Below are 19,628 nucleotides of genomic sequence, written 5' to 3'. Positions count from 1 at the left end.
CCGTGAAGTTCTGCCTTAACCATTTATGGCGTTTACTCAGACTTAGAAGTCCTTCTCTGTTATTATTTTTCATTTACTTGTTGCTGACTTGAAGCTCATACACTATTTTTGAAAGAAGTATATATTCCAGATTCACAAATGTATTGTAACTCTTACAATTCTCCATCGGTGTCTTCAGACACAGACCCAAATTCAGCTGCACTCCTAGCCCACAGCAGTGAAGTTTCCCTTTTCTCTCCCCATCACCTGCATCCACTTCCCGCAGAGAAGCTGCTTGTGCCACATCTTGAATACCAGTTCCCACAGCCCTGCTTCTCTAACTGGTGGGAATCCTGAGAGCTCCAGCATGAATCCCTCAGGCCTCTTTTGCCCCAGAGCAAAGTTCCCAGGGGTTCCCCCACTTGCAGAGACTGAAGGACGCTTCCAGACTCAGAAACCAAACCTTCCCCAGAGACGCTTCACTCTCCTCCTTCCTCTGCACCACGCTCCCCAGGCTGTGGAACTGTCACTCACCTGGTCGCCCAGCATACTCACAGAAGTCTGTACTCGTTAACTTGGAGTAAGTGCAAAAACCCAGGCAGAGACCCTCTCCTAAAATAGCAGCGGGAAATGATCTCAGGTATAGGTGTTTGGTCTCCGAATGCTTCTGGTAGCCTGTGAACCACTGGAAACTGCGCTCCCCAAATTGCCTTTCTTCCCAACATCTTTTACCACATTTACAGAAGCGTGTCCTCAAAAAGGTAAACAAGCATCCCTTGCTTAGGGGGTTAGCAGACTTTTCAGACATCACACTAAGTTTAAATGTGAGTAAACGTCAGTCAAATGCTTCATTGAGTTTCTTTTACCAAAGTGATTCTGTAATTATTTCTATGATTGGAAAGCTTTGGAAAGGAGGGAGATGGAGATACTCTTTTTTAAAGGGGAAAAAACAGCTAATTTCTAAGTATCTGTATCCTCTATAATTTGCTAATGCAGTTATGGATCTCCAGGGTGGCCGTTTCCCTGGCGCATGCTCTGTTCCCGAGGGTGTGGGCGTGGCCCCTCGGTTTGGCCGTGGAGAAGCTGCTGTGATGTGTCCTCTTGAGGCAGGGACTGAACTGGCAGCACGACGGGGCTTTATAATAATGGGTTTAAAAATCACACAAAGCCATGGATGTTCATTGAGATAGATTTTTTCTACAGGCTATTTTTTACCCTCTTTGATTGTTCCTGTTATTAATAAATATATACAGTGGTTTGATGTGTGTCATACATTGGAAATACTTGAGACCATCAGAAATTTTATTAACAGGCCTAACAAGGGAGCTTATGTAAGGTGAAAAATGTATTCATGAAAGGATCTTTACCTTGCCCTGGTATTTTCGTTCTAGTGTGTCCTAAAATAATTCCTGTTGTCTTTAAGGCAGCGAGGAAAGGGTTTCTGAATTATTTTCCTAAGTTATGGCAGAGTTTCCTAAGATTGTAGTTGACAGGGAAATGGATGTCACAGCCTGGGAGGAGGACGTGTTAGTCACTTTAATGGTATCGTGTAATATTCCCTTTGAGTCTTAGATAGAGAAAAGTTATGTACATGCTCTTAGTTACTTGAGTGATTTTTATTAGACTGTTCTTCTCATCATTTGGAAGTTGTGTGATGCCTGTGTTCAGTTTTTCAAATAGACCCTGTATCATACTCCTAGAAAAAAAAGTAAAAGTAATTTTTATCTAAAATCTTTATCTCATATCAAACTAACTTCATTATTAGAATTTTACATGTCATGTACAGTAATTATGAGATTTTCATAAGATTTCTTTCACAAAGTTAAAAGTTTTATGTGGTATACTTTAGATTCTGATTTTTAAAATAATTTATTTGCTGCATATTTCTGGCATCTATCATTGAAAATGGAGGTGGGCCACCAGGAAGGGGAATAAGGTAGAAAATAATAAGATAAAAATAGCATAAAGCATACTAAGAAAATAAGCAATTATAATTTCAAATAGCAGGCAGCATGCAATCATAAGAACTGGCTCTGGCTCTCACAGTAGCCAAAGTCACATTCCACCTTGGAAGGAAGAGTGCACGGCATTAGAGCACGATGCTATCCTGGTTCCTCCTGGCCAGTCGTCCCCTCTCCAGCATTTGTCCATTAACCAAGAGCCCTGGCTCTGCTGGTTCCACATCACCTCTTGGACAAGTCTGAAGATCAGCAGGCTGAGGCTGTGCTCTGCTGAGGCTGTAAAAATAAACCTCCAAACACGTGTGCTTGACATGTGTGGCCAAGGAAATGTCTACTATGCCTCCAGTTGGAGGCTTTTACCAGGAGAAACACTAAAGAAGAGGGAAACCGACAAGCCTGTCACACTGGCAGCACCAAGTGGTAAGGGTAGGCAGGACACATTGCTGATGGGAACGTGAATTGCCTTGCAGAGCAATTTAACAATAGCTAATAAGGCTGGGCGCGGTGGCTCACACCTGTAATCCCAGCATTTTGGGAGGCTGAGGCAGGTGGATCGTTTGAGCCCAGGAGTTCAAGACCAGCCTGGGCAGCATGGCAAAACCCCGCCTCTACTAAAAGTACAAAAATTAGCCAGGTGTGGTAGCACATGCCTGTAGTCTCAGCTACTTGTAGGGCTGAGGCAGGAGGATCCCCTGAGCCTTGGAAGGTCGAGGGTGCCGTAAGCCATGATCGAGCCACTGCACTCCTGCCTGGGTGACAGAGTAAAACCCTGTCTCAAAAAAAAAAATTAAAAAAAAAAAAAGTTGATAAAGTACATGCTTTGTATAACCTTTGACTCAACAATCCCACTTTCAATTATATACTTTAGAAAAACTTGTACATGTGTGTAAAAAGACATTCAAGAATGTTTGCTGCAGTATTACTTGTATTACTTAGCCAAACATTTTATTAATAACCTTAATATTCAATATTCAAAAGAAGAGAATTATGTTCTATGTAATCAATTAAATGCTTTGGAGCAGTTGAAATAAATCATCATGTAGAACTAGAGCCATATTCATCAGTATGGATAAATTTCAGAAGCAATGTTGAGCAACAAAAGTAAATTACAAAAGGCCACCTACTATGTACGAGCTTCTGTTAGTTTTTGAAAACAGGTCAGTAATTCCTTAGCCCCGTCTGCGAAACCCAGAAACCTCTGAAAACCACAAATGATGTTGGGCCACACAACGTGACCTGACCAGACTCAGTCGGTGCCGCCCTAGATCCCGCACGTGCACCTGTTCCCACACCAGACTCACTTGGTGCCACCCTGGATCCTGCACGTGCACTGGTTCCCACACCAGACTCACTCGGTGCCACCCTGGATCCCGCACGTGCACTGGTTCCCATACACGCCACCTTTCCTGCCCTGCGTGGTCCGCTGCAGCACAGAGCTCTGTGCACCGTGGCTCCTGACCCCTGCCCGGCCGGGGGCAGTCTCCTGGCGACTGTGATCCTCTTCCTGAGGCCGCCACAGCTGTCCTGCAGCCCAGTCCCCTCTGGCGCCACACCCTGGGCACATCACTGTCCCTTGCTCACAACTTTGCAAAAAAGTTCCTTCCTAAGACTCTCTTCAGAAACTCGTGACCATGCAGTAGCCATCATGTCCTGCCAGGCCCCCGACAAAGGATATGATAGCAAAGCCTCACCACAGTGAGGAGAGCCAGTTATGGTCTCAGTTGATCTCCTTTGGTGTGAACAAAAATATTCCTGTGCCTAGAAATGTTTTTGAAATGCGAAGTAAACTTGAACTATAGCCAAATATTTTATATTCTCTTATCAGAAAAAATCGCCATTTGGGAAAGTATAAATTATAAATGGTAAATAGCATGTGTTTTCTTCTCTTTTTTTCCTTTAATGTTTTTCTAAATGATTATACAAAGAAAATCATCTGGCTGGGCACAGTGGCTCATGCCTGTAATCCCAACACTTTTGGGAGGCTAAGGCAGGAGAATCAGTTGAGTCTAGGAGTTCAAGATCAGCCTGAGCAACATAGGGAGACCTTAACTACAGATAATTTAAAAATTAGCCTGATGTGGTGGCACGCACCTGTAGTCCCAGCTACTCGGGAAGCTGAGGTGGGAGGATTGCCTGAACCCAGGCGGTTGAGGCTGCAGTGAGCCGTGATCGCACCACTGCGCTCCAGTCTGGGCAACAAAGCAAGACCTTGTCTTTAAAAAAAAAAAAAGGAAGAAATGAAAAAATCATCTTTCTATTTCCTCTACTGATGTGTCTGACTCTCACGCCACATCTAAATTAGAGATGAAGGGGCTCTCTCAGTCACCTCTGTCCTGAATTGCAGTGGAGGCCCTCCCCAGCTGAGGTCTGAGGCTGGGTCTGGGCCTTGCCCCTTTGCTCCCCCTCCGTGTCCCCCAGCAGGTCTGCCAGCACCGAGTCCTCTGCGCCTCCACTTGGAGATGCAGGTGGAAAGGGCTGCCCAGACTCTGTGTGCCGCATACTCTTTCGTGTTATTGTCTCAGGGAATTGGGTTGTTCTGACTCCTAGAAGATTGACTCTCAGGTTGGTGTAAGTTTGTAGATAGGACTACATGTCGTTTATAGACCAATCGATATTAACCAGTAAATTGCTCACTCTAATAGCGCACACTTAATCAATAGTAGCAATTATCCAAGTAAATCTTTCATATTCAGTCATCTGTGGGAAAATTATATTGGGAGAAACTGTAACAAGAGCATAAACATTTCTGCTTTCTATTTTCAGTCAGGAAAGAAGCCACTTTTTAAAAGATTTACATTTCCCCAAGAAATGAATAATTAAGATGGTAGGCGTTTGCTTTATTTTTAATAGTTGTGATCTAGTGTGAGACATAGAAAACAAGTCTTAGAATATGAAATCATGGCAAAAGCTGAAGGCTTTTTATATGATATGTTTTACTATTTTTAATCATTTATGGAGTACTTTATATTTGCAAAGTCCTTGCAAATAATTTTATTAAACATGTAAATGATTGGTGGTGAGTATCTATACATAGTGGGTATAAAATGAGACAGAAGCCCTTACTGTAAAATATTTCTTACTTGTTTAAAACATACATAAGTATCCATAATCAGATTTTCCCGTTTATACGTTTTTGTACCCACACAAATTCTAGTTGCCTCTGAGGTCCATCAAATAGATAACAAATTGAGGGCTGGGCGCGGTAGCTCAAGCCTGTAATCCTAGCACTTCGGGAGGACGAGGCAGGCAGATCACGAGGTCAAGAGATTAAGACCATCCTGGCCAACAAGGTGAAACCCTGTCTCTACTAAAAACACAAAAATTAGCCAGGCGTGGTGGTGCACGCCTGTAGTCCCAGCTACTCGGGAGGCTGAGGCAGGAGAATCGCTTGAACCCAGGAGGCAGAGGTTGCAGTGAGCTGAGATCACACCACTGCACTTCAGCCTGGGCAACAGAGCAAGACTCCGTCTCAGAAACAAATAAAATAAAAAACAAATTGAGTTCACTGGGCGTTGTATGGCATCACAGAATTGAGCATCAGGAGATTCCATATCTACTGTATCAAAATCCTTTTATTTTTCAGAAAAACCCAAAAACCTTGCTTATGCTTTAGCTGCTGTACTTAGTAGTAACTTACACCTTCCATACTTGTTGTGAAAATGCTGTATTATTTTAACAGCATCAATTTGGTTCCTGCATATCAAACACTGTTCTAGGTACAGAGATGGGATAGAGACGATCCTCTCGGAGGGCATCACTGCGTGGACAGAAGTGGACACGCACACGGTTGATTTCTGACAGGCCAGGCCATCAAAGCCCTGTCTGCATGAGTGCTGATCCATCATTGTTTCTTAATTCACAAAACTCTTTTTTTCCTGCCTTCACAAATAGCAAGTTCCTGTATCTGAAAGAGAAAAGAAAAATGGAAAAAAAGATTGCTTATGTAACCACTGTCCTTTTACATTTCAGTGTATGTGTTATACATGTGTGTGTGTATATATATACTATGCATAGTGTACATGTATGAAGATGGATATACATATTTGTGTATATATGCTATGCATGAAATTCCTATGCTTCTATCAGTTTATGTCTTTTAATTATTTATTATATATATATTTAGCATTTCCCCATATTAAAGGGTCTTTAAAAACATTTTAATAGCCACATAATCTGAAGTTATTATAAATAATCTTAGGAGGAACTGTCTTATACAGAATTCTACAGATGTGATTATTTCTTTAGGATAAGTTTTAGAAGGAGAATCCTGAGGTCAGAGTCTGTTCATAAATAATCCCATTGTTGTTCCAGATTGTTTTCTGCAGCACCTGAGTGCACCGGCCGTAGCATCTCCTTGCCTATCCTGCCTTGTATCTGTTTTTAAAAAAAATCTAATTTTTTAGGCTAACAATGACATTTGCTTTTTATTTTTTTTGCTAGTGAAGATCAACTCACTAGTAAATTACAATTTACATTTATTTGATTACTAGCATGGTTAAGCATTGGTCTTGTAGTGCTATGAATTTACTGTCTGTTCCACAATTTTTTGTGCGTGCCAAGTGCCACACTAAAGAAATGCTTTTAGAAATTAAAAAGCAATGCATTAGATGAGGCCACTGCCCCAAGGAGCTAAGGGAGAGATAGGAATTAAGAATAGGAGGGTTTCACCATGAGCAGGAAACGCACCTTTAAAATCAGGTTTCAGGTTGGGCATGGTGGTTCACACCTGTAATCCCAGCACTTTGGGAGGCCGAGGTGGGTGGATTACCTGAGGTCAGGAGTTTAAGACTAGCCTGGCAAACCTGGTGAAACCCCGTCTCTACTAAAAATACAAAAATTAGCTGGGCATGGTGGTGGACACCTGTAATCCCAGCTTCTCAGGAAACTGAGGCGGGAGAATTGCTTGAACCCAGGTGGCGGAGGTTGCAGTGAGCCAAAATCGCGCCATTGCACTCCAGCCTAGGCAACAAGAGCAAAACTCCATCTCGAAAAAAAAAAAGAGAGATCAGGTTTGAGGTTGGTTTCAGGGTACTCATCTTGCAATGAGCAAGTGCAGGTGAGCTCTGACGGGAGCGGGGGCGTCAGAGCAGCCAGCCGCACCTTCGTCTAGAACGGATTCACTGTCATCTCCCACTCCAGGGTGGCCAGCTGAAGATTGGGCCGTCATCTATTCTGAACCATTGATATAATTGTGTTTCCCATGGCCTGTTCTGTTGCTTTAGACCTGGTCAGCACGCTCACAACTTTGATGAAATTAGAATGCCTTTCACACAGAGCTAGGCAAGTAAGTTGATGAGTACAACCTGAAAAGGCCCAACTTAGCTGTGAGCATTGGACACAAATAGGAGTTGTATGACCACAAAAGTAAGGAAAATATACCGCGTACAGAGACCCTGTTCATTTGTTATGCAAAATAAATGGTGGTCTTCACTCCCAAAGACCCTTCCAGAAGAAAACAGTTGAACACTTTTAGTGCAAAAGGACAACTCCGGGTTACTGGTAGAACTTAGCTGTTATTTATAGTTTCTCTTCCTAACTGTTTATAACTTTTGTTCATAAAAACTGGCAGTTTCCTTTGTCTAACCACTGCATACCCTCTTTATCTAGGACTCTCTGGTTTTTCTGTTGCTTTTCATACTGCTGTTATTTGTGACAGGCAAAAAGTCGACTCCTTGGACTCAAGGGAATATGTTCTTGGTTTCTTTCATCCTGGGACAGCCAGTCGTCGTCGTTGCAGAGGATCATCTCATTATCTTCATTACTCAGTCATCCCAGAGACCCTTGATGAAGAGCTTTTAGATAAAATATGAGTAGAGTGTCATTCGGCCAGTTCCATAGCACCAGCAGCTCTTGTTGAATGGTGTTCGGTTAGTGAACAGTTTTCTAGTTTCTGAAAAGGTGACACATGTTCAAATATCAAATTAACAAATAATGTGCACGTGTGTGTGATTGAATTTCATGCAGCCATTATAAATCATGTCCCAAGAAAATATTTGAGAATATAAGAATGTTTGAGTAAAGGATACAAAACAGTGTATATTTTTTGAAAAGAGACGACAAGGATGCATCTGAGAATACTGCATCATTGTCCACAGTTGACTTTCTTGTTTCACTTGATACTTTACGGTTTGTATTATTCCACAGTGTGCACAGGGATGAGGTGGTAGATGGGGGGTGTTAGCTAACTCTGTTTAAGCAGCTAACCTGCCTGGCAGTACTGTGAGTGTTTAAAAGGTGTCAGTTTGCATAATCATCTCACCAGCACCCACCACCTTAGCCTGCTGTTTCTGCTGTGTCCTCTCAATTAGCTTATGGTAGTACCCGTTTGCCCTGGCCAGAATCCAAGACTTTTACCTCCTAAATAATTCATATGAGTGTTTGTCTCCTCCACCCTGCCCCTCTGCTCCTATGCTAGTTCAGGCCTTGTTTCTGTGTGCCTTGTTCACGAAGCCAGCTCAGTATCCTTTTTATCCACATGATACCCCCCAAAGAATTAGAAAACTAGGTACCCTCAGACATTTTTAAGCTATCTAAAATGTTTTATCATAAATTTAAATGGTTTCAAAGGATATAATTAATTTTTAGCACATAGTATGTTGCATATGTGATTTAATTATATTTCCATCAGCACGTAGGACTGCAGATTCAGCTCATTCAGTTTTGGGAAATGTGACCCACTTGGCAGCCAGTACCCATCGTAACCAGTCACTCAAACCAGGCACGTGTGATCTCAAAAGAAATCTCACTTCGTCGTGTGATCCAGATAATCATGGCAGTGGGGTCCTGGCAGCAGTCACTTCACTCTGGATTTAGTCCTTAGAATTCATTCTCTCCCCTCAAAGCCCCCCGGGTTCTTGTCCTCCCCTCCTGCCCGCCACCCTGGGATCTGCCACTCTGGGGTCCAGCCTCTAGCTCCAGCTCCAGCTCAGCCTCACCCCCACCATCCCCCTGACCTCATCCTCCAGCTGTCCCCGCTCTGCAGTGCCTTGAACGTGCTCTGCCATGTGTTGGCCCGTTTCCTCCTGAATCCTCAGGCATCAGTGCCAGCAGTGTCCTCGCAGAGCTGTCAAGTGTGTCCAAGCTGTGCCGCTTGTGCCTCTGCCCTGTGAGGGACACCATCCCCTCGTTCACGTGCATTGCTCTGTTCATCGTGCGAGACTCCCTGCCCTGTGCCACCGGTCTCGGTGTCTCCCACGCTGGAGTGTCCGTATTTCATAAACACACATGTGTGCATGTATGTATTTCATATGGACATCACGTACGCTGGGCCTTCATATCTACAGGTTCTGCATCCACGGATTCCACCACCCGCAGATGGGAAACACGGTGAGGTATGCACAGCAGCCTTTCAGCCGTGGTTGGTTGAATCCACATGTGTGGAACCTGCAGATACGGAGGACCGACTAAGGACTTGAGCAGTCATGGATCTGGTATCCTGGGGCTCCTGGAACCGTTCCCCGGCAGATAGAGGGTCTGCTGCTTGTGTTTACGCATGTGTGTGTATGTACAACCCCCAACTTATGTGGTTTGGCTTAAGATTTTTCAACTTTATGATGGTGCAAAAGCGCTCCCCATTCGGTGGGAACTGTGCTATGAGCACCCACACGCCATTCTGTTTCTCACTCACAGTGAATTCAAGAAACGACATGAAATGTCCAACACTTTATAAAGCAGGCTTTGTGTTGGCTGATTTTCCCAACCGTAGGCTAATGTAAGTGTTGCGAGCATGTTTAAGGTAGGCTGGGCTGTGCTGGAACATTCAGTTAGCTAGGTGGTGCATTCACTCCTTTTCTTTTTTTTTTTTTTTTTTTCCAAGATGGAGTTTGGCTCTGTGGCCCAGGCTGGAGTGCAGTGGTGCGATCTCCACTCACTACAACCTCTCTCCCGGGTTTAAGTGATTCTCCTGCCTCAGCCCGCCAAGTAGCTGGGATTACAGGTGCTCACAGCACACCTGGCTAAGTTTTGTATTTTTGGTGGAGCTGGGGTTTCACCATGTTGGCCAGGCTGCTCTCCAACTCCTGACCTCAGGTGATCCACCCAGCTCGGCCTCTCAGAGTGCTGAGCCACCGTGCCCGGCCTGCATTCACTTATTTACTTTTTACTTATTTTCTTTTCTTTTTCTTTTTTTTTTTTTTTTTTTTTTTTTTTTGAGACGGAGTCTCACTGTCACCCAGGTTGGAGTGCAGTGGTACAATCTCGGCTCACTGCAAACTCCACCTCCTGGGTTCATGCCATTCTCCTGCCTCAGCCTCCCGAGTAGCTGGGACTACAGGTGCCCGCCACTATGCCCGGCTAATTTTTTGTATTTTTAGTAGAGACGGGGTTTCACCGTGTTAGCCAGGATGGTCTTGATCTCCTGACCTTGTGATCCGCCCGCCTCGGCCTCCCAAAGTGCTGGGATTACAGGCGTGAGCCACCACGCCCAGCCCACTTATTTTCAACTCATGGTATTTCTAACTTACGATGGGTATGGACGGAGCATCTGTGTCTGTCTTGATGCACTGTTTGGTAGCCATGTGTTCTGTATGACTGTCTGTCATACCGAGTTCATCTTTGTACTCCTGTTGTCTGATGTAGGACGTACTTCCTCTTAGGTGCTTAGTTGATGCTTCTTAAGTGAGGGAGTGACTGGGTGCTTCTGTTTACAATATGAACAGCAAGCTAAGCCCGCTCCGCCAGCCCAGCCTGCCTTAAGAGCTGTCTTGTAACAGCTTCGCCTCACAGGCATTCACACCGTGAATTCACACTGTGCCTTCCCCAGGTAGGTTTCTTTATTCCTTTACCCGAAACATCAAGGGCATTCTGTGAGCGTTCCTGTGTGTCTGCGGGGGCAGGTCTGTCCTTGGAAGCTAAGAGCAGAAGCACCGCAGGGCCCCCAGCCCTTCACTGTGCCCTCCCCTGGCCCCTTCACTGTGCCCTCCCGGGCAGCCTTCCTCAGCTGCAGGGCAGATGCTCTGTGGTACCTGCTCCCGCTCCTCTCAGGAGGACCTGCCTTTCTCCCTCGCTGGGTCACCTCTCCCCGGCACATGCTTCTCCCAAACCGGTGTCTTCTCTCCTCAGCTGCAACCTGCCATCTGCACGTTTACCAGGCACTTTGCCGTTTCTGTTCCACCATCTTGTCATTTTTTGTATCTTCTGTCATTTTGTAAAACCCAGCTCATCTGCCTGCTGCATCTCCACGTCCGGCCTGCCCTGAGTGGCTAGAGACAGGTTCGCGCCATCCCTTGGATTTCCGCGTTAGTCTGTTATTGGTTAGTTTGTTTCTGGGTCTCTCTCACCCTCTAGGGAGCAGCCACCGCACCGCCTACCCCCGCCTGGACCCCGCTGCTCGCTGCTCTCTTCCTGCCTTGCCGGCTGATGCAGCCTGACCATGTACGGTCTTTAGACTGCCCCAGTCAGTCTGTACCCTGCAGCTAGAGTCATTTTCCAAACATTTTATTTCAAAATGCATTTCTCTGTTTAGAAGCACCCAGTTGCCCCTCTTGCCTGGAACTGAAATCTCACCTTTGTGACCTGATGTTGGAAACTTGCCCTGGCTTCTGGGACCTGACCCTCTTCATCGGCCTTGTGTGCCCCGAGCCTAGCACAGTGCCTGGCCCACAGCAGGCGGTCAGTCAATGGCCACTAAGTGAATGGATGAGGAAATGCAGATTTCGCCAATATTTATTCATTACCTTCTTTGTTCTCCTTTCCACGAAAATTAAAACCTTAAGTTTCTCATTTTTAAAATGATCATTGGCCGGGCGTGATAGCTCACACCTATAATCTTAGCACTTTGGGAGGCTGAGGCAGGCAGATCACCAGAGGTCAGGAGCTCAAGACCAGCCTGGCCAACATGGCGAAACCCCGTCTCTACTAAAAACACAAAAATTAGCCAGGCGTGGTGGCAGGTGCCTGTAGTCCCAGCTACCCGGGAGACAGAGGCAAGAGAATCACTTGAACCCAGGAGGCGGAGGTTGTAGTGAGTCAAGATCATGCCACTGCACTCCAGCCTGGGCGACAGAGACTCTGTCTCAAAAAAAAAAAAACAACTGTCATAGTGGCAGGCACAGTGGCTCGTGTCTGTAATCCCAGCACTCTGGGAGACCAAGGTACGTAGCTCACTTCAGCCCAGAAGTGCAGGACAAGCCTGGGCAACATGGGAAAACCCCGTCTCTACAAAAAATACAAAAATTAGCTGGGTGTGGTGACACAGCCTGTAGTCCCAGCTACTCGGAGGCTGAGGTGGGAGGATCACTTGAGCCCAGGAGGTCAAGCTGTGGTCGCACCTCTGCACTCAAGCCTCGATGACAGAGTGAGGCCCTGTCTCAAAAAAAAAAAGTCATAATAATGCCTACTTTGTAATGTTGTTATGACCAAAAATAATAACAGCGCACGCATTTACAGAGCTAACAGTCCAACAGTCCCGCAGGGAAGATGTACGCGGAGAGGTTATGAAGGTACCGCGCTGCAGAGCCCCAGGGAGAAAAGCTGGCGTTGCCTGCGCCCTCACCAGGCTCCCAGCATGGTTCTGAGTACTTCACCTGTATTAACTGTTAATCCTCACTAGAATCACGAAGAACTATTAATACATCCGTTTTACTTACCAGGTACCAAGGCACAGTTCAGCAGCCTGGCGGGGGTCAGGTAGCTGAGAATGGCTGAGGAGCGGTGACCTGGTAGTCCTCCTCCCAGACCCTTCCCTTCACCCCGCAACTCCAGGGTCAGCAGGGGCGGCCCAGCCAGTCCAGGGGCCTCTCTGTTGCCCAGCTCTTCCCCCAGGCCGTCTTCTGGCTCTTGTGGGGGCCACTTCTCCCGTGGTCACGCTTGGAGCCTTAATGATCACCCACACCCTACACAGCTCCAGCGGCACATCTGCTGTTTCCTGAGTGCCCTCTCCTGCCAGCCAGCTGGTCAGTGTGGCATCCACACCCATGTGTGGTTCTTCTGCCTTCCTGCATGCCATGGCTCACCGATCTGCTCGCTGACTGTGCCTCCGCACCTCGTTACTTCACTTCCTTCTCTACCCAGCGTGGTTTCCATAATCCATATCTCACACATGCCTTTCCCAAATCCCAGAATGCCTGCTCCTTCATTCTTCCACTGCACACATCTCAGATACCTGCGCTCTTGACAGGTTCAGCCTCCAGCTTCCTCTGCATGGACACCCAGCAGCTGAGGCTGCGGGAGCATTTCCCACATTCAAGCATCGGCAGTGACGCTTGGCAGCGTCGAGTGGATCATCAGCACTGCGGGGCCTTCCTGCCAGGTTGCTCTGGTCTCTCCCACTGCCCTTTTAGACTGTCTCTACCTCTCTCAAGCCTCCCACCCCTCCCCTTCCTCCTCACTTTTAAAAATGAGTGACGTTCCCCCAGCTTTGGAGCCAAAACAGAGTTCTGGTAGCACCTCACGTCCCTAGTCCTGGACACACACCTGCTGAGGTCAGCGGGCAGACTGTCACCGCTGACGGCCCTCGGCCCGCATGCCCTGACGCCTGGAACCTTGAGCCATGGGTCATCCTTTCTTCCTAATGTGTAATCAGCTGTTCTCCAGCTACAGCCTCCTCCGCTGTGTTTTCACACACTCAAGCACTTGCTTAAACACAGACACGGAGTGTCTCACCTTCTGCGGCCGCTGTTGGCCTTTCCTCCGCTGGCACCCTGGTCATGCCGACTTCCCTGGAGGTTCCTACAGCTGCCCACCTCTCTGCTTCCCTCTCCTTAGTTTCCACAGATTTGTTTTTTTTTTTTTAAGACAGGGTCTCAGTCTTGTCGCCGGACTGGAGTACAGTGTCATGATTTCAGGTCACTGCAATCTCAGCCTCCTGGGCTCAGATGATCCTTCCACCGCAGCCTCCCAGGTAGCTGGGACTACAGATGCATGCCACCACACGCAGCTCATTTTTGTTTTATAGAGACAGGGTTTCACCATGTTGCCCTTCGTGAGCTCCTAAGCTCAAGCAATCTGCCTGACTCAGCCTGCCAGTGTGCTAGGATTACAGGCGTGAGCCACCACGCCCGGCCTTTCCACAAATCTTATTCTCATCTGATTCCCGTCCAACCAGCTCTCAACAAAGCTGCTAATGGCTTTATCTGGAACCTGCCGGATGTTGAGTTCCTCTGCAGGCTGCCTCCTGGCAACGTCTGCTCGCTGACCCTCTGGACAAATACCTGCTTCTGCCACTCTGCACCATCAATATAAATAATAACTAATTCACGGTAATCAGTCATGAAAGAATGAAATGAAAAACACATGCCAAATGCAGGCCCCTGCTTTGTTATCACGGCATGCTGTACACGTAAAGTTCTCTGTCACGTGACTGCAGGAGCATCTCCATTCCTGTGCCTCGTCCTCGGGTATCAGTCACAAGCCACTTGCAGGCTAACGTCAGCCCACAGGGGTCCTTGAAGTCGACAGAAATGAACTACTGAGCCAGAGGGGCCGAGACCTGGGAGCCGCCAGCGTTTTCTGTAAAAGGCCATGGAGTGAACGTTGTAGACTTCCTGGCCATGCGGTATCTGTCCAGCTACTGAGCTCTGCCGCGCATGCCTGGCTCTTCCGTGGTTGCACAGAACCTTCTCACCGTGCAGGTGCACAGGAGGCGGGCCTCTGGGCTCCTGTGAGCTCCGCCCACCAACTCAGGCAGTAGGGGGTGGGGGGCGTCCACAGGATGTGCACAGATTGCCAGCACCAGGCCCGGCTACTGGAACATCCTCTTCATAGCTTTACTCACGTCTACACAGACGCCTTAAGTTCACCCCATCAGTGCAGGGAGACTGGGGCCTTCAGATGCTGTGGCCTGTGCTCTTGGAAGCCTGCAAAGGCCAGCACACCTGACCCTCCTCTGCCTCCCCTCCTGTGCCACCCGTCCTCACCTGCTTCCCCAGCCTACCCTCATCCTCACCGGCTCGGCCCCTCCTCCACCTCCTGCCTCCGGCCACCTGGTCCTTACTGCATCCCCTCGGGCCCTGCACCCTGCCCTCTGCTCCCTGTGCCCCCCCGTGCCTGCTCTCACCAGGCTTTGCACACATTCTGTCCTCTTCGAGGGTCTCTGCCCCCCTCCTCCTCCCTGATTAACTCCTGCCTGTCCTCACCGTAGGGCATGTCCTGAGGGAAGAGGGCCCCAGCCTCTCTAGCAGGACAGGCCAGAGCCTTAGGCGTAGGGAACCGGGAAGGGAGCAGTTATTAGTTGCCCCTGGATACAGAGTCTGCCTAGATGCATATATAGAACTGGTTCAGACTTGGCACAGTCTCTTTCCCTCTCACTCGTTCACATTTGCAATTCAAAGAGAATATACAGAGCCATTTGTATTATATAAAGTGATTATTGCATTGAATTTAGACTAGAGAAGGCATTTGGAGATCATTTTAGTAAATTATCTTAACCAATCTAAAAATGTTTCTGAACTGTCAACCAGAACACAGAAATCCTGTGTTACTTGCTGTAGTGTGGACAGTTTGGGGGAACGTCCACACTTGCTGTAGTGTGGACAGTTTGGGGGAACGTCGATCAGTGGTTCTCTGACTGGGTCCAGTGGCTGCGCACCAGCTAGTGAAGAAAACCACAGACTCCAACTGCATGATGTATGCTCTGGTCTCCTTCTTTCAAAAAGAAAAAAAAAATGCTGCAAGATATATTTTAAGAAATGTGAGTTCTCCTGCTAATATTTGCAGCTCGCTGGTTGGTGCCATGGAGGCCAGTACTCACCGTCAGGCTGTGGCAGGTACAGTGAAAGGAAAAACTCTGAGAGAACGGTGGAAAGTTCACCAGACAGTAAAACACATGCTAGTTGGAGTGACTGAAAAACAGACCACGGACACCACCAAGTGCCGTGGGATGTGCAACCGCAGGACCCCTCGCTGCTGGGGAAGGCAAGGTGGCGTGGCCACTTAGGAGGACAGCTTGGTGACTCCTGCAACACTAAACGCACTCTTACATACAACCCAGCACTGCGGTTACTGCATTCCGCTCCTGGATGTCTCACCCAGTTGTGCCGAATGCTTATATCCACACAAGAATCTTCCCAAAGATGTTGATGCCAGCTGTATCCATAGTTGCCAAAAACTAGAGGCAACCAAGAGGTCCTTCAATAGGTCAGTGGGTAAACAAACTGGTAATCTGGACAGTAGAATGTTCAGCATTTTTTTTTTTTTTTTTTTTTTGAGACGGAGTCTCGCTCTGTCGCCCAGGCTGGAGTGCAGTGGCGCGATCTCGGCTCACTGCAAGCTCCGCCTCCCGAGTTCACGCCATTCTCCTGCCTCAGCCTCCCGAGTAGCTGGGACTACAGGCGCCCACAACCGCGCCCGGCTAATTTTTTGTATTTTTAGTAGAGACGGGGTTTCACCGTGGTCTCGATCTCCTGACCTTGTGATCCGCCCGCCTCGGCCTCCCAAAGTGCTGGGATTACAGGCGTGAGCCACCGCGCCCGGCCAAATGTTCAGCATTTTTAAAAAACGAACTATCAACCCCTGAGAAGACCTGGAGGAAGCTGAGATGTCTGCAGTGCCAGGTCACACGGCTGCTCACTCATAGAGCCTGGCCTGTCTGAAGCTCCGGGCCCAGCACCAGTTCCTTCCCTCACACACAGAGTTTCACTGGGCACGCACACGCCAGCTCTGGATTGATGTAGAAACAGTTTGGGAATTTTTAACAGCATCGTCCACATTTTTAATGCCTCCCTCCTGCCTGGCACTGTGTTGAGCACTTTCGTATATCTTACTTAATTGTCACATCTGTAAGGTGGGACAGATGACCTCAGCTCTGTAAACTCAGCCATTGCTGAGCCTGCAGTGTGAGTGTGAGGCCACATGTCAGAGCCCCGGAAGACACAAGCCCCGCTCTCCTGCCTGCAACACAGCCCCCACCCCCACTGCAGCTGGAATTAGAGCAGGTCGTTAGCTCCTGCCTGAGGAAGCCCAAATAAAGGACTGCAGAACAACCGTAGTGCAAAGCTGACACTCATTTCCCTCCTAGGCGCTTCGTGAGCAGGCCCTGAGTTCTCTGTGTCCGAGCGTGGAGGGCAGGAGGTGTGGAGAGGGAGCAGTGCGTGTGTGAGCTAGTACACAGAAGACGTGTGTGGCAGGCTCTACCACACATTTTTAAAATATGTAAACTCCTAAACTTCTTGTCAGAGAAGTGCTTGGCATGCACACAAAATCATTTAGCTAATTTTTGAGAAACATATTGTTTAATTGTCTGTCTCCCTTGCTAGATCATCCACTAATGAGTGCTCGTTCACTAACCTCCCCGCCAGCCTTGCAGTCTCTGTCAGGCAGGAAGTACTTAAAGCATGTTTACTGACTGGCTGCAGAAATGAGGACATCTACAGTATTCAAAGATAGTGCCCATTACCTTGAGAAAAGACAGAGTGAGCATCCACTTTTAGCTTCTTAAAAGGTTTAAACATTCCGACCTTTTTTTCCCATTCATTTCTCTAACGGCTGTCCTTTCTGCATTGCACAAGGGCAGAGATAAACACAGAAGTCTGTACGAATCAGCCAGCGTGGCGGTACCAGCCAGCCCTTCCGTGTTGAAGCCGTAACGTTACGCGATGTGAAAGTATGCCGTGCATTGCCACATGGGCCTGGAACATGTTGTGTTCACATAGTTCATTGATTTTTTCATATTGATAAATTAGAATTATGAACATAGAAAGCCACTTATTTTATAGTCACATGCAGAGCTTACAGATACATATGTCCAACACATAGCATAAAATTTCCTTATTGATTTTAAATTGACAAATCTCAAGACAATCCTGCTAAAAAGGACGCCAGTCATATAGATGGAGAGAGATGCGGAGCTTTCCAATAAAAAGCCTCTTCCCGATGCTCTATCAGTTGCTAAATGTTACTGTTTTTATGATTTCATCAGCTCGAACTGTATCTCACGCTTGGCTCTCTTATTGCCTAATTACACGTGCAGCGTTGACAAATGGCATTCCCCTCCGTGCTGCCAGCACACTGACCTTGTCATGATTACTAATGGCTGGCTGGTGCTGCTTCCAGCAAGGTGAGCAGCTGTGGCCAGTGGCTATGCGTTTGGGTCATGGATTCCACCATGCCTTGCATGTGTGTTTGGTCACATGTTCTGCCATGTCTTGCAGAGCTGCAGAAACTGGAGGGCAGCAGTGGACCTGTGCGGACGTCTCCTCACAGCCCACGGCCAGGGCTACGGCAAGAGCGGGCTGCCCACCAGCCACACGACAGATTCACTGCAGGTGAGAACACCTTTCAGGGGCTGTAGTTTAACCTGGCTTATCACAGTTTGGGGACATGGACAGGACCATGGCCTTTCATGCCAGTAACAAAAAGTATATTTTCATATCCTGCTTCTTTATCTCCTAATTATATTGTATATACTGTACTGGGGCACTGGAATTCTCACTTTGGCCCATCAGGACGCCTGTGCGCCCCAGAAGCACACTCACAGGTGCCCACACTTAGTCTCATGGTGGGACCAGCATGGCTTTGGGTCAGCAGGCAGGTTCGCCTCACGACTGGCAGCAGCAGCTGGCCTGTGCGGGGATCTGGGGCATGTCTGAGCCCGGTAGGAAACAGTGACAGGAGCAGTTGGTTCTGTCCCCCCCAAGGACGGAGGGTCCATGTGCCATGGGTTTGCTCCTCCTGGCATATCACTTGCTCTGAAATTAAAAAAAAAAGGAATGCACAAAATAGACTTGTGAACAAAAGGAAACTCATCTGAGAAGAAGGAACAGCTGCAAACGTTGATAAATTCTTACCTTTCCCTGGGGAGTTTTTCAACTGTTCTTCTAGCTTACATGGGAATCCCCCGGGACTAAACAGGTCACCAGATCCTTCAGAACTGTGATGAGCTTTGGAAAGGAGCAGCTCTGGGGAGCCCTGACAGCTTAGCTGTTTCCAACAAGCTCCTTCTCCTTCTTCCTCTTCCCGCAAGAGCCGACAAGAAGAGCCACTTTCCCCCATCACCTGTCCATCCACTGGTTTGCCAAATCCTAGGCTGTTTTTCTATCATTCCTCTCCAACCCATCGCCACCCGCAGTTCAAGCTCTCATTGCAGTGTTGCTTTAGCCTCCTATATGAACTTAGTTCAAGTTTCTTTATTCACATTCATTCCATCAACTACCTCCAAAAAAACTCTTAAAGCACACTTTTGATCATCTCACTTTCCTGCTTGAAAACTGCCCGGCATAGTGGCACATGACTGTAGTCCCAGCTACTGGGGAGACTGAGGCAGGAGGGTCACTTGGGCCCAGGAGTTCTGGGCCGTAGTGCACTTTGCTGATCACGTGTTGGCACTAGCTCAAGACCAATATGGTGACCTCCTGGGAGCCAGGGACCACCAGGCTGCCTAAAGAGGGTCAACCACCCTCCTTTCCAACTAGGTCTGAAACGGAGCTAGTCAAGAGCTGGATAGTTTCCCATTGCCTGCCATGCGAAATTTCATCTTCTCGTGTGTGTGTGTGTGTGTGTAATGAGAACACTGAAAATCTGTCTTAGCAATTTTTAGTATACGTTGTTTGTAACTGTGGTCACCATGTCTACAATAGATCTCTTGAGCTTATTCCTCCTGTCTCACTGAATTTTGTTTCCTTTGACTAACATCTCTCAAACCTCGCTGCCCTGCCCTCCTCCCCACCCCCACCCCCAGCCCCGGCACCTGCCATCTACTCTGCTTCTGTGAGCCCAGTGTTTTCAGATTCCATGTGTAAGTGAGGCCCCGCGCTG

The 19,628-nt window shown here is 47.6% G+C and overlaps 2 protein-coding genes across 7 annotated transcripts in view; one reads left to right on the top strand and one right to left on the bottom strand.

Moving 5' to 3' along the window:
- EIPR1 (EARP complex and GARP complex interacting protein 1) overlaps positions 1 to 19,628 on the bottom strand; it is a 608,423-nt gene that overhangs the window by 203,740 nt on the left and 385,055 nt on the right. The gene's annotated exons all lie outside the window — the stretch shown is intronic.
- The window catches only part of TRAPPC12 (trafficking protein particle complex subunit 12), a 105,375-nt gene that overhangs the window by 26,155 nt on the left and 59,592 nt on the right, over positions 1 to 19,628 (top strand). For all 6 annotated transcript variants that reach the window (XM_015111613.3, XM_077960186.1, XM_015111612.3 and 3 more), the window contains one exon: positions 18,026 to 18,139. In XM_015111613.3, coding sequence (XP_014967099.3) covers positions 18,026 to 18,139 — 114 coding nt within the window. The remainder of the gene's footprint in view (positions 1 to 18,025; positions 18,140 to 19,628) is intronic.

The sequence above is a fragment of the Macaca mulatta genome, chromosome 13 (assembly GCF_049350105.2).
Source record: "Macaca mulatta isolate MMU2019108-1 chromosome 13, T2T-MMU8v2.0, whole genome shotgun sequence".
Lineage (NCBI taxonomy): Eukaryota > Metazoa > Chordata > Mammalia > Primates > Cercopithecidae > Macaca > Macaca mulatta.
The sequence above is the reverse complement of the archived record's forward strand: the minus strand, read 5'-3'. Positions and strand labels throughout refer to the sequence as shown.